At 48.4% G+C, this 12,519-nt stretch overlaps 2 protein-coding genes across 3 annotated transcripts; both read left to right on the top strand.

Annotated features, from left to right (window-relative positions):
• Nucleotides 1-372: 372 nt before the first annotated feature.
• mtmr2 (myotubularin related protein 2) lies at nucleotides 373-7,132 on the top strand. Of its 2 annotated transcripts, XM_053490873.1 has the most exons (16): nucleotides 373-585; nucleotides 829-916; nucleotides 1,029-1,052; nucleotides 1,203-1,245; nucleotides 2,054-2,148; nucleotides 2,340-2,444; nucleotides 2,618-2,722; nucleotides 2,854-2,937; nucleotides 3,092-3,241; nucleotides 3,371-3,559; nucleotides 4,342-4,527; nucleotides 5,040-5,246; nucleotides 5,408-5,500; nucleotides 5,623-5,736; nucleotides 6,185-6,361; nucleotides 6,476-7,132. In XM_053490873.1, exons 1-16 carry the CDS (start codon nucleotides 521-523, stop codon nucleotides 6,632-6,634), a joined length of 1,884 nt encoding a protein of 627 aa, XP_053346848.1. In that variant the 5' UTR covers nucleotides 373-520; the 3' UTR covers nucleotides 6,635-7,132. The 2 variants fall into 2 exon arrangements, with proteins under 2 accessions (XP_053346848.1, XP_053346849.1); XM_053490874.1 differs by lacking the exon at nucleotides 1,029-1,052.
• A 566-nt stretch (nucleotides 7,133-7,698) lies between these two features.
• LOC128517094 (protein FAM76B-like) lies at nucleotides 7,699-10,088 on the top strand (the record flags this gene model as incomplete). The annotated part of the gene is made up of 5 exons (XM_053490875.1): nucleotides 7,699-8,164; nucleotides 8,963-9,027; nucleotides 9,328-9,382; nucleotides 9,491-9,646; nucleotides 9,786-10,088. Coding segments are annotated over exons 1-5 (666 nt in total), but the record flags the coding sequence as incomplete, so codon positions are not given.
• Between the last annotated feature and the right edge of the window lie 2,431 nt (nucleotides 10,089-12,519).

Genomic DNA, 12,519 nt, shown 5'->3' on the forward strand with positions numbered 1-12,519 from the left:
GGGTCCCCGTTGTCCCCCACGGTCCCCAGTTGGACTAGAGAGGTTCCTCCTGATGGATGGTGCTCTACTGTGTCTTCCAGCCTGTAATTCATGTCTACACTTTCCTGCACAGTGCACTATTCTGGCAGCGGTTAATCACGTGACCAAGCGCATATTTCGGGAACATTCAGGAAAAACCGCATTTTAAAGATATAATTAATATTAAAATATTTAAACGCATTTATTTTGGTTGAATTTATTTTAGTGAGGATATTTATAGATCACTTTTATACATTTGCATGTTTTGTTTTGTTTTTCACTTTAGGCCGCTTCAGTTCGTAGCCATAATGACGTCAGGACGGAGCGCGTGCACTGAGCTGAGTCACACACTTCCGCACAGAGGCATTCTGGGAAAACATGTCCGCTTCTGGTGCGCGTGCGAGACTAATCTACTACTGAGGGGAGCGCGCGCGCGCGCACACAGCACACACGCAGAGAGAGAGAGAGAGAGAGAGAGTGTGTGTGTGTGTGTGTGTGTGTGATGGAGGAGTGCAGCAGTGAGGAGAGTTTAAACTCCAGGGAGCTCAGCGCTCAAAGTCTCAGCAGGTAAACACACACGGCTAAAGCTAACAGCAGTGTGTGTGTGTGTGTGTGTGTGAGTGAGAAGGATAAACTAATGAGCTAACCGCTTCTGGAGCTTAATGGTTAATAAATCTCTCTCTCTCTCTCTCTCTTACACACACACACACACACACACGTCATGTGTAGTTGATGCTGAGCTGAACCTGTATATTATCAGCGTTAACGTGTTTATAACGTGTTTATAACGTGTTTATAACTGTTGAGTAGCAGCACGTCCCGGTCCGAGCTCTGTTCCCCCGCCAGAACCCCCAGTGCACCCGGGTCTGATCCGGACTGCTCCACTCCGCTCAGCCAGGTCAGACCACGCCCCCTAATCACACACACACACACACACACACACACTTATATCATTGATTATGTCCATACATACAGTACATGTTGTGTGTGTGTGTGTGTGTGTGTTACAGGTGAGAGGGAAGATACCTGCCAAGGTAAAACTCCAGATTTCAGATTGAAAAAAAGCACAAGAACACAGTGAGAGTGGGGGATAACTGTCTCTCTCTCTCTCTCTCTCTCTCCCCCTTCCCTCTCTCTCTCACTCTCTCTCTCTCTGTCTCCCCCTCTTTTTCTCTCTTTGTCAGGATGAGCTGGAGTTGTTAGAGAAGGAAGTTGTACAGATTGAATGTAAGACACATACACACACACAGACCGTCATTCTTGTACGTTTCTGCAGTCACACACACAGAACACACAGGTTCGGTGTTAGCTACGTTACACTGCTACGTTTCTCCTCTGTGTAAATGTTATCCTGGTGTCTCCTACTGAAATGTGCTACAAGCCGTCCTGCACACTCCTCAGGACACACTGTGTACTAATGACGGGAATCGCCGGGGATGTTCTGATTTAATATTGTCACAATAACTCGGCGCAGATTCCATCTGTGTTATTTTCCTGCTACTGATTGTACTTACTGTTCAAACACAGTTTAAATGTCTTCAGTCTGATTCTTCAATGTCGAAAATAGTACTGTGTGTGTTCTAAAGAGCACGAGTTTATACACACACCCTGATTGATTGCATTTTATGTAAGATTTAATGAAGACAGCACCATGTGTGCCAAAAAATGTTAGCAAGAAGAAAAAGGAAGCCGCTTTTAGTTTGGCAGCCGGTGCCAAGAACAATCATAAATTAATGTTAAGTGAGGTTTAATATGTATTTATTGTGTATATTATCACATTTTTTTTCTGTCTTTTTTAAATGTTTTGATCGTTTTAATATGCAAAAATATGATTATAGTGTTGGAAATTGGTACCGTTGGTAATATTTTTGTGTGGCTGGAACGGATTATTCGTATTTACATTATTTCCTTTGGGATGGTGTGTTTTACCTTAAGAACTCCAGGACGGATTAAACTCATATTCCAAGGTACCACTGTCATGATGTCTATTAGAGTGCAGTATGGACTCTGTGTGTGTGTGTGTGTGTGTGTGCAGCTAAAGATGTGACCTACATCTGTCCATTTGTGGGAGCAGTACACGGCACACTCACCGTCACCAACTACAGACTGTTTTTCAGATCCGTCAGCCGGGTAACACACACACACACACACACACACACACACACACACGCACTCCTGTCTTCATCATTGTCTGAGTATAATGTGAAAATTATAATATTATAATATAATGATTAGAATTATATAATAGAATCTGATTATGATGTGTGGATTTCCAACCTCTGTGTGTGTGTGTGTGTGTGTGTGTGTGTGTGTGCGCGCAGGAGCCTGTGTTTGTGTTGGATCTCCCGCTCGGTGTGATCAGCAGAGTTGAGAAGATTGGAGGAGCCTCTAGCAGGGGGGATGTTTCTTATGGACTCGTCTGCAAGGTGTGTGTGTGTGTGTGTGTGTGTGAACCAGTTTTTAATATGTGAATTAACACCACATAACCGGACCCACACCCCACTGGTGAGGAGAGTCCTAACACCTAAACACCAGGATGCTTTATATATATGTGTGTGTGTGTGTGTGTGTGTGTGTGTGTGTGTGTGTGTGTGTGTAGGACATAAGGAACTTGCGGTTTGTCCATAAACAGCCTGACGACTCCTTAAAAAAATCAGTGTTTGATGTGCTGAACAAGCTTGCCTTCCCTCTCTCTAACAACCTGGTGAGTGTGTGTGTGTGTGTGTGTGTGTGTGTGTGTGTGTAGTTACCCATGATCCTCCACTTTGTGACAAATTAATGCCAAAAAATGTCATCACTAATAACTGTCTCCCCCCCCACACACACACACCCCAGTCTCTGTTTGCGTTTGACTATAATCAGGTTTTCCCAGAGAACGGCTGGAAAGTGTATGACGCTCTGGTGGAGTACAAGAGACAGGTACTGTGTGTGTGTGTGTGTGTGTGTGTGTACAGCAGAACAAGGACAGCTGCCGTACTTGTAGAGATGATGATTAAAAGAAAAAAAGACTGCTTTTGTTTCGTATTTTTCTCCAGATTAATGTGTGTGTGTGTGTGTGTGTGCGCGCGAGCAGGGTCTGCCCAATGAGAGCTGGAGGATCTCGAAGGTGAATGATCGGTATGAGTTGTGTGACTCCTATCCCTCTACCCTGGTCGTCCCGGTAACCGTCACTGACGATGAACTGCGCCGTGTCGCTACCTTCAGAGCCAGAGGTCGTATTCCGGTCAGTGACATCATCACTCTCACTCCTGACTGATCTGTGTTTGTGTGTGTGTGTGTGTGGCAGAGTCCATTCTACGATGTCATTACAAGCTCAGAGCTTGTGTGTGTGTGTGTGTGTGTGTGTGTGTAGGTATTATCGTGGCTACACCCCCAGAGTCAGGCGGCGGTGGTGCGGTCGGGCCAGCCCATGTCGGGGGTGAGCGGGAAGCGCTGTCGAGACGATGAGAAGCTGCTGCAGGCCGTCATGGACGCTAACGCACAGTCTCACAAACTGTTCATCTTTGACGCCCGTCCCAGCAGCAACGCCGCCGCTAACAAGGTTCTGTCTCTCTCTCTCTCTCTCTCTCTCACACACACACAGAGATAAATGGGTGTTTCTCCTCTTCCTCTTGACAATAGTCCAGAGATTCTCTATAGGGGTCGGGTCGGGTGAGTCGTCTGGCCGATCAGTCCCAGGAATATCAGGGAAACGTACAGAGCTCTAATATCTCCTGGTAGACACTGTGTTACACACTGGATTCTGTGCCTCTCCTCTCTTTCTCCAGACTCTGGAAGCTTAATTTACAAATGAAATGCAAAATTTCCGTTCATCTGAAAAGAGGACTTTGGCCCACTGAGCTGTGGTCCAGTTTCTTTTCTCCTTAGCCCAGGTAAGACGCTTCTGAGGCCGTCCCTGGTTCAAGAGTGGCTTGGATCTAGGAATGCACCAGTTGTAGCCCATTTCCTGAAGACGTCTGTGCCTGGTGGCTCTCGATGCACCGACTCCAGCCTCGCTCCACTCCATGTGACGCTCTCCTAAGTTCTTTTCCCACCACACTTTTCCCTTCCAGTCAACTTTCCATGAATATGATTCCATACAACACCTTCCGAGGATAATCATCTTCTGGACACTGTCAAGTCAGCAGTCTTCTCCGTGTGGGTGTGTGTGTCTGTGCACTGAACTAGACTGAGAAATACACAGTGTGTATACTGTATGAATAGTACATTTCTCAAACTCATTTTTACATATTATAATATTTTGAGATACAGGATTTAATATTTTTGTGAGCTGTAAGTCATATTCAGCAAAATGAATGTGTGTGTGTGTGTGTGTGTGTGTAGATGAAGGGAGGTGGCTGTGAGAGTGAGGATGCGTATCAGAACGCTGAACTCGTCTTCCTCGACATACACAACATTCACGTCATGCGCGAGTCGCTACGGAAACTGAAGGAGGTGGTCTACCCCAACATCGAGGAATCTCATTGGCTGTCCAACCTTGAGGCCACTCACTGGCTGGAGCACATTAAGGTGGAGTTTCTCTCTCTCTCTCTCTCTCTCTCTCACACACACACACACACACACACACACACACACACACACACCGTCATCCCCATCAATTTTAGATTTTTAATTTAATTTATCAGTTATTATTGTTATTGTTATAAATAGACAGATAAAAAATACCCAACAGTAAAGTACAGGGTAAAAGGGAAGGACATGTGACATGCTATGGTCATGTGACCCAGTAATGACCATGCATGGCCACGCCCACCACATCATAACAAGACCGACCAATTATTGTGTATTACAGAGCGGTGTGTGTAGTGCACATGGTGTGTTTAGTGTGATGAATGTGTGTACATGATAAGGACATGCTTCTCTCTCTCTCTCTCACACACACACACACACACACACACACACACAAACAACTAATCACACAATTCTGTAATTCTGTAAAAAAAAAAAAAAAAAGAAAGTGTATTACTGAGCGCGCATGTCTGGAAATCTGTGTGTGTGTGTGTGTGTGTGTGTGTGTGTAGGCGATCCTGGCGGGTGCAGTGCGGATCGTGGAGAAGGTGGAGTGCAGTAAGACGTCGGTGGTGATCCACTGCAGTGACGGTTGGGACAGAACCGCTCAGCTCTCCTCTCTCTGCATGCTGATGCTCGACTCGCACTACAGAACCGTCCGGGGCTTCCAGACCCTCGTGGAGAAGGAGTGGGTCAGCTTCGGACACCGCTTCCAGCAGGTACACACACACACACACACACACACACACACACACACACACACACACACACACTGAGCTAAACTGTTAAATGTGAGTAGTTACCCTCTCTCTCTCTCTCTCTCGTGTGTGTGTGTGTGTGTGTGTGTGTGTGTGTGTGTGTGTGTGTGTGTGTGTTACAGAGGGTGGGTCATGGTGATCAGAACCACACTGATGCGGACCGCTCCCCCATCTTCCTGCAGTTCATTGACTGTGTGTGGCAGATAACGCAGCAGGTCAGTTACCACGGTTACCATCCATCAAGCTCCACCCATTCTGGTGTGTGATACTGTATCTAATGATGAATGTGACTCTCGGCTGTGTGTGTGTGGTGTGTGTGTGTGTGTGTGGTGTGTAGTTCCCTGCAGTGTTTGAGTTTAATGAGAACTTCCTGTTGACGTTGCTGGATCACATGTACAGCTGTCTGTTTGGAACCTTCCTCTTTAATTCAGAGCAGCAGAGACTCGCAGAGGTGAGTGTGTGTGTGTGCATGCGCGAGAGTGTGTGTGTGTGCGTGCGCGAGAGTGTGTGTGTGTGCGTGCGCGAGAGTGTGTGTGTGTGCGTGCGCGAGAGTGTGTGTGTGTGCGTGCGCGAGAGTGTGTGTGTGTGCGTGCGCGAGAGTGTGTGTGTGTGCGTGCGCGAGAGTGTGTGTGCGTGCGCGAGAGTGCACGTGTGAGTGTGTGTGTGTGAGAAAGTGGGTGTGCGAGAGTACACGTGTGTGGATTGGGAAGCACTATCTTATTTAAAAGCACAGGTGTGCGTGTGTGTGTGTGTGTGTGTGCGTGTGTGTGTGTGTGTGTGTGTGCGTGCGTGCGTATGTGTGCGTGCGTATGTGTGTGTGCGTATGTGTGTGTGCGTGTGTGTGTGTGCGTGTGTGCGTGTGCGTGTGTGTGTGTGCGTGTGTGTGTGTGTGTGTGTAGGAGGCCCAGAAGCGCACCGTGTCCCTCTGGTCATTCATTAACTGTCAGTTGGAGGAGTTTGTGAATCCTCTGTATGTTCACTACGACACACACGTGCTGCTTCCCTCCGTCTCCATCCGACACCTGCAGCTGTGGACCTCCTACTACATCCGCTGGAACCCCCGCCTCAGACCTCAGGTATATACACACACACACACACACACACACCACACAGACTCTTACACACTTACTGGTCAGGTCAGTTTCAGTGCTATAGTAGTATTCAGTGTGTGTGTGTGTGTGTGTGTCCAGGAGCCGTTGCATCAGCGCTATAAAGAGCTGCTCGCTAAAAGGGCGGAGCTTCAGAAACGAGTGGAGGATCTTCAGCGTGAAGTAATCAATCGTGTATCTGCATCTCCTGAGAGGGCATCTCCCCCCACCTCCACCCCCACCATACAGACCTTCATATGATCATCTCTCATGACTCTCTCTGTCTCTCTCTCTTTTCAGCTTAACACTAACACACACACAGTTAATGTAGCACGTTAGCCTACTAACATTTAACCCTCAGCACTACTTAATTAAAAGCTCTAAGTTTTACTTATGTCTGTGCAAACCCCTCCCAGTCACATGACCAAATCATAATGGGCCAATCATAATGCATGTGATGTATAAGTATTTTTACATGATAAACACTGACTAACTAGGTCATCAAGAGTAAAGTTACACACTACAGAGTCAATCAGAGGGCACGAAGCAAGTCTTATTGCATATCAATTAACATGTGATTATCATACTGCGGGCCAGAGTAGCCTTTTAATTCTCTGTGATTAATACTTTGATCCAAAGCTGATGATATGAAACTTTGCCTGCTAGTTGGATTTATATTAGTTTCCTGTACACACATGAATAGTGCTGTTGTCATTAAAACTTCTGTGCAGCCTCAATAAATTATTATAAACATTTAAATGTGTTCTGTGTGTAAAATCCTTTCTTTTATTTACATGTTTACTATTGTTTTTATTGGTATTGTTATAGAAGGGCTATCCCTGCTGTGATAGTGATAAAATTCTTAAATCATGTCATAACGCCTTTTGTTTTTTTTCATGAAATTTTCCTATTTTAGCACAAAATCATTATTCTGAAATGTTATATATTTATTTAAATAAATCATTAAATAATCAGTATCCTCAGGAATCACACCTTCATGTACTGAACATAAGCTCCACTTCCTGCACTAAAACCAAACCCAGACACTTCCGGGATTTAAAGCGGTCACGTGACCGTGTACGCGTATCCGCTGTGTCTTACGTAAATGCCACGTCATGTGACGGGGCGTATGCTTTTAAGTCGCGTGCCGGTTCGCGTCCTGGTATTGGATGCTACGATTCAAAACTACAAGTCCCGCCCACATCACAGCCTCTCATTGGCTCGTTCCGTCTCGTTTAGATTCGCCTGGTGGACGGTGATTGGCTGATCCCGCCCCCGCGGGGCGCCGCTCATTGGCTGCTCTGGTTTTCCTTTGTGGTGGCAGTTCGCATCCGGTTCGTGAGGAGACTCAGATCCACAGAAAAAAAGCGGAGAAAGGAATCTAAAGCTCGGACACAGAGGCGGAAAACGGAGTGTGTGTGTGTCCCCGCGTGTGTGTTACCGGCTTACATCCGTGTGTGTCACACACACACACACACACTGAGGGAGGAGCGGAGTGTGAGCACTGAGAGCGGAACCTGAGGGAACCATTTCAGTCTGAGCTCAGCTAACAGGCTAATGCTAACCTAGTGTGTGTGTGTGTGTGAGAGAGTGATTGTACCGGGTTATTAGCGGTAAAACACACACACACGCGCGCGCGTGTTTATATATTCGTAGTGTGTGTGTGTGTGAGTGTGTGTGTGTGTGTGTGTGTGTGTGGCGGTGATGGCGAGCTCGGCCCTGTACGCCTGCACCAAGTGTAACCAGCGCTACCCGTTCGAGGAGCTCTCTCAGGGACAGCAGCTCTGCAAGGTGTGTGTGTGTGTGTGTGTGTGAGAGAGAGGTCCTGTTCTCACCTGGTGTGTGTGTGTGTGTGTGTGTGTGAGAGGTCCTGTTCTCACCTGGTGTGTGTGTGTGTGTGAGAGGTCCTGTTCTCACCTGGTGTGTGTGTGTGTGAGAGGTCCTGTTCTCACCTGGTGTGTGTGTGTGTGAGAGGTCCTGTTCTCACCTGGTGTGTGTGTGTGTGTGAGAGGTCCTGTTCTCACCTGGTGTGTGTGTGTGTGTGAGAGGTCCTGTTCTCACCTGGTGTGTGTGTGTGTGTGTGAGAGAGAGGTCCTACAGTGAGCATGAGATCTGGACCACAGAACAGTTAAGGGAAGGTGGTTTTGTGAGTGTGTCCTGTTCACACCTGGTGTGTGTTGGGAGGAGACATCATCAGGATGCGCTGTGTGAAGAGCGCGAGCGGGTGGAGGCAGTGTGATGCTCAGTAACCTCTTCACAGTCCGATCGAGTGTGTTCGTGCTGGAGAAACACGTCTGATCCCTGGAGGATCCACCTCACACACTTGCAGGGCTTACTTACACACACACACACACACACACACACACACACTTGATGTGTGATGTACTCAGAGGTCTAGGAAAATCCAGGGTTTGACAGGGCACAAGGTGGCGCTATACAGCCATAACAAAACCACCTGCGTGAGAGTCTGTCTCAATACTGTGAACTGGACCTCAGCGTGTGTGTGTGTGTGTGTGTGTGTGTGTCTGTCCTTATCACTGACATTAAACTGCACATCTTTAACATGTGTGTGTTTGTGTGTGCGCGCAGGAGTGTCGGATCGCCCATCCCATAGTGAAGTGCACCTACTGTAGAACCGAGTTCCAACAGGAGAGGTAAAACACACACACACACTGTGAGAAAGATCAGAGCACCCATACTAGGAATGACTGAAGCAGCATGATATCAGTGTGTGTGTGTGTGTGTGTTATTATACTGACGTGTTATTCCACGCCCCCACAGTAATGTGTGTGGGGGGGCGTCTGTCCAATCTGTTTACTGCGTTGTGATTGGCTCAGGAAGTATAGAGGTGTGTCTGAGTTCCTCTTTCCTACACACTGATCTAAAGGTGCTGAACACTGTGTGTGTGTGTGTGTTTGTACACACTAACACTGTGTGTGTTTGATTCCTCACAGCAAAACCAACACCATTTGCAAAAAATGTGCACAGAACGTCAAGCAGTTTGGAACAGTAAGTTCTGTGTGTGTGTGTGTGTGTGGAGTGATTTCAAAATGAGTACAAGTAGGGATGTTGTAAATGGGATCTTGTAAACTTCCTCCTTGTGTGTGTGTGTGTTAGCCAAAGCCGTGTCAGTACTGTAACATCATCGCAGCGTTCATCGGGACGAAGTGTCAGCGCTGCACAAACTCTGAGAAGAAGTACGGGCCGCCGCAGACCTGTGAGCAGTGTAAACAACAGTGTGCCTTCGACAGGAAGGAGGAGGGCCGGAGGAAGGTCTGTCTCTCACACACACACACACACACGCATTCTTTTTACTAACTGACTTAAAACACTTTTTAGATATCCTAAAGATACATTTCAGATAACTGGTGAATGAAAAGGTGTGTGTGTGTGTGTGTGTGTGCGCGCGCAGGTGGACGGGAAGCTCCTGTGTTGGCTCTGCACACTCTCGTACCGCCGCGTTCTACAGAAAACTAAAGAGCAGCGCAAAGGCCTCGGCTCGTCTCACTCCAACTCATCATCACTCAGTGACAAGGAGCACCGTCACCACCGTCACAGCACCAAGTACACACACACACACACACACACACACACCGTCACAGCACCAAGTACACACACACACACACACACCGTCACAGCACCAAGTACACACACACACACACACACCGTCACAGCACCAAGTACACACACACACACACACACCGTCACAGCACCAAGTACACACACACACACACACACACACCGTCACAGCACCAAGTACACACACACACACACCGTCACAGCACCAAGTACACACACACACACACACCGTCACAGCACCAAGTACACACACACACACACACACACACACCGTCACAGCACCAAGTACACACACACACACACACCGTCACAGCACCAAGTACACACACACACACACACACACACACCGTCATAGCACCAAGTACACACACACACACACACCGTCACACACCGTCACAGCACCAAGTACACACACACACACACCGTCACAGCACCAAGTACACACACACACACACACACACACACACACACACACACACACACACACACCGTCACAGCACCAAGTACACACACACACACACACCGTCACAGCACCAAGTACACACACACACACACACCGTCACAGCACCAAGTACACACACACACACACACACACACCGTCACAGCACCAAGTACACACACACACACACACACACACACCGTCACAGCACCAAGTACACACACACACACACACACCGTCACAGCACCAAGTACACACACACACACACACACACACCGTCACAGCACCAAGTACACACACACACACCGTCACAGCACCAAGTACACACACACACACACACACACACCGTCACAGCACCAAGTACACACACACACACACCGTCACAGCACCAAGTACACACACACACACACCGTCACAGCACCAAGTACACACACACACACACCGTCACAGCACCAAGTACACACACACACACACCGTCACAGCACCAAGTACACACACACACACACACACACCGTCACAGCACCAAGTACACACACACACACACACACCGTCACAGCACCAAGTACACACACACACACACACACACACACACACCGTCACAGCACCAAGTACACACACACACCGTCACAGCACCAAGTACACACACACACCGTCACAGCACCAAGTACACACACACACACACACACCGTCACAGCACCAAGTACACACACACACACACACACACACCGTCACAGCACCAAGTACACACACACACACACACACACACCGTCACAGCACCAAGTACACACACACACACACACACACACACCGTCACAGCACCAAGTCCACGACACACACACACCGTCACAGCACCAAGTCCACACACACACACACACACCGTCACAGCACCAAGTACACACACACACACACACACCGTCACAGCACCAAGTACACACACACACACACCGTCACAGCACCAAGTACACACACACACACACACCGTCACAGCACCAAGTACACACACACACACACACACCGTCACAGCACCAAGTACACACACACACACACACACCGTCACAGCACCAAGTACACACACACACACACACACCGTCACAGCACCAAGTACACACACACACACACACACCGTCACAGCACCAAGTACACACACACACCGTCACAGCACCAAGTACACACACACACACACCGTCACAGCACCAAGTACACACACACACACACCGTCACAGCACCAAGTACACACACACACACACACCGTCACAGCACCAAGTACACACACACACACACACCGTCACAGCACCAAGTACACACACACACACACACACCGTCACAGCACCAAGTACACACACACACACACACACACACACACCGTCACAGCACCAAGTACACACACACACACACACACACACACACCGTCACAGCACCAAGTACACACACACACACACACCGTCACAGCACCAAGTACACACACACACACACACACCGTCACAGCACCAAGTAAACACACACACACACACACCGTCACAGCACCAAGTACACACACACACACACACACACACACACACCGTCACAGCACCAAGTACACACACACACACACACACACACACACCGACACAGCACCAAGTACACACACACACACACACACACACACACCGTCACAGCACCAACTACACACACACACACACACACACACACACCGTCACAGCACCAAGTACACACACACACACACACACACACACACCGTCACAGCACCAAGTACACACACACACACACACACACACCGTCACAGCACCAAGTACACACACACACACACACACACCGTCACAGCACCAAGTACACACACACACACACACACACACACACACACACCGTCACAGCACCAAGTACACACACACACACACACACACACACCGTCACAGCACCAAGTACACACACACACACACACACACACACACACACCGTCACAGCACCAAGAACACACACACACACACACACACACACACCGTCACAGCACCAAGTACACACACACACACACACACACACACACACCGTCACAGCACCAAGTACACACACACACACACACACACACCGTCACAGCACCAAGTACACACACACACACACACACACACCGTCA

The sequence above is a fragment of the Clarias gariepinus genome, unplaced genomic scaffold (assembly GCF_024256425.1).
Source record: "Clarias gariepinus isolate MV-2021 ecotype Netherlands unplaced genomic scaffold, CGAR_prim_01v2 scaffold_34, whole genome shotgun sequence".
Classification (NCBI taxonomy): domain Eukaryota; kingdom Metazoa; phylum Chordata; class Actinopteri; order Siluriformes; family Clariidae; genus Clarias; species Clarias gariepinus.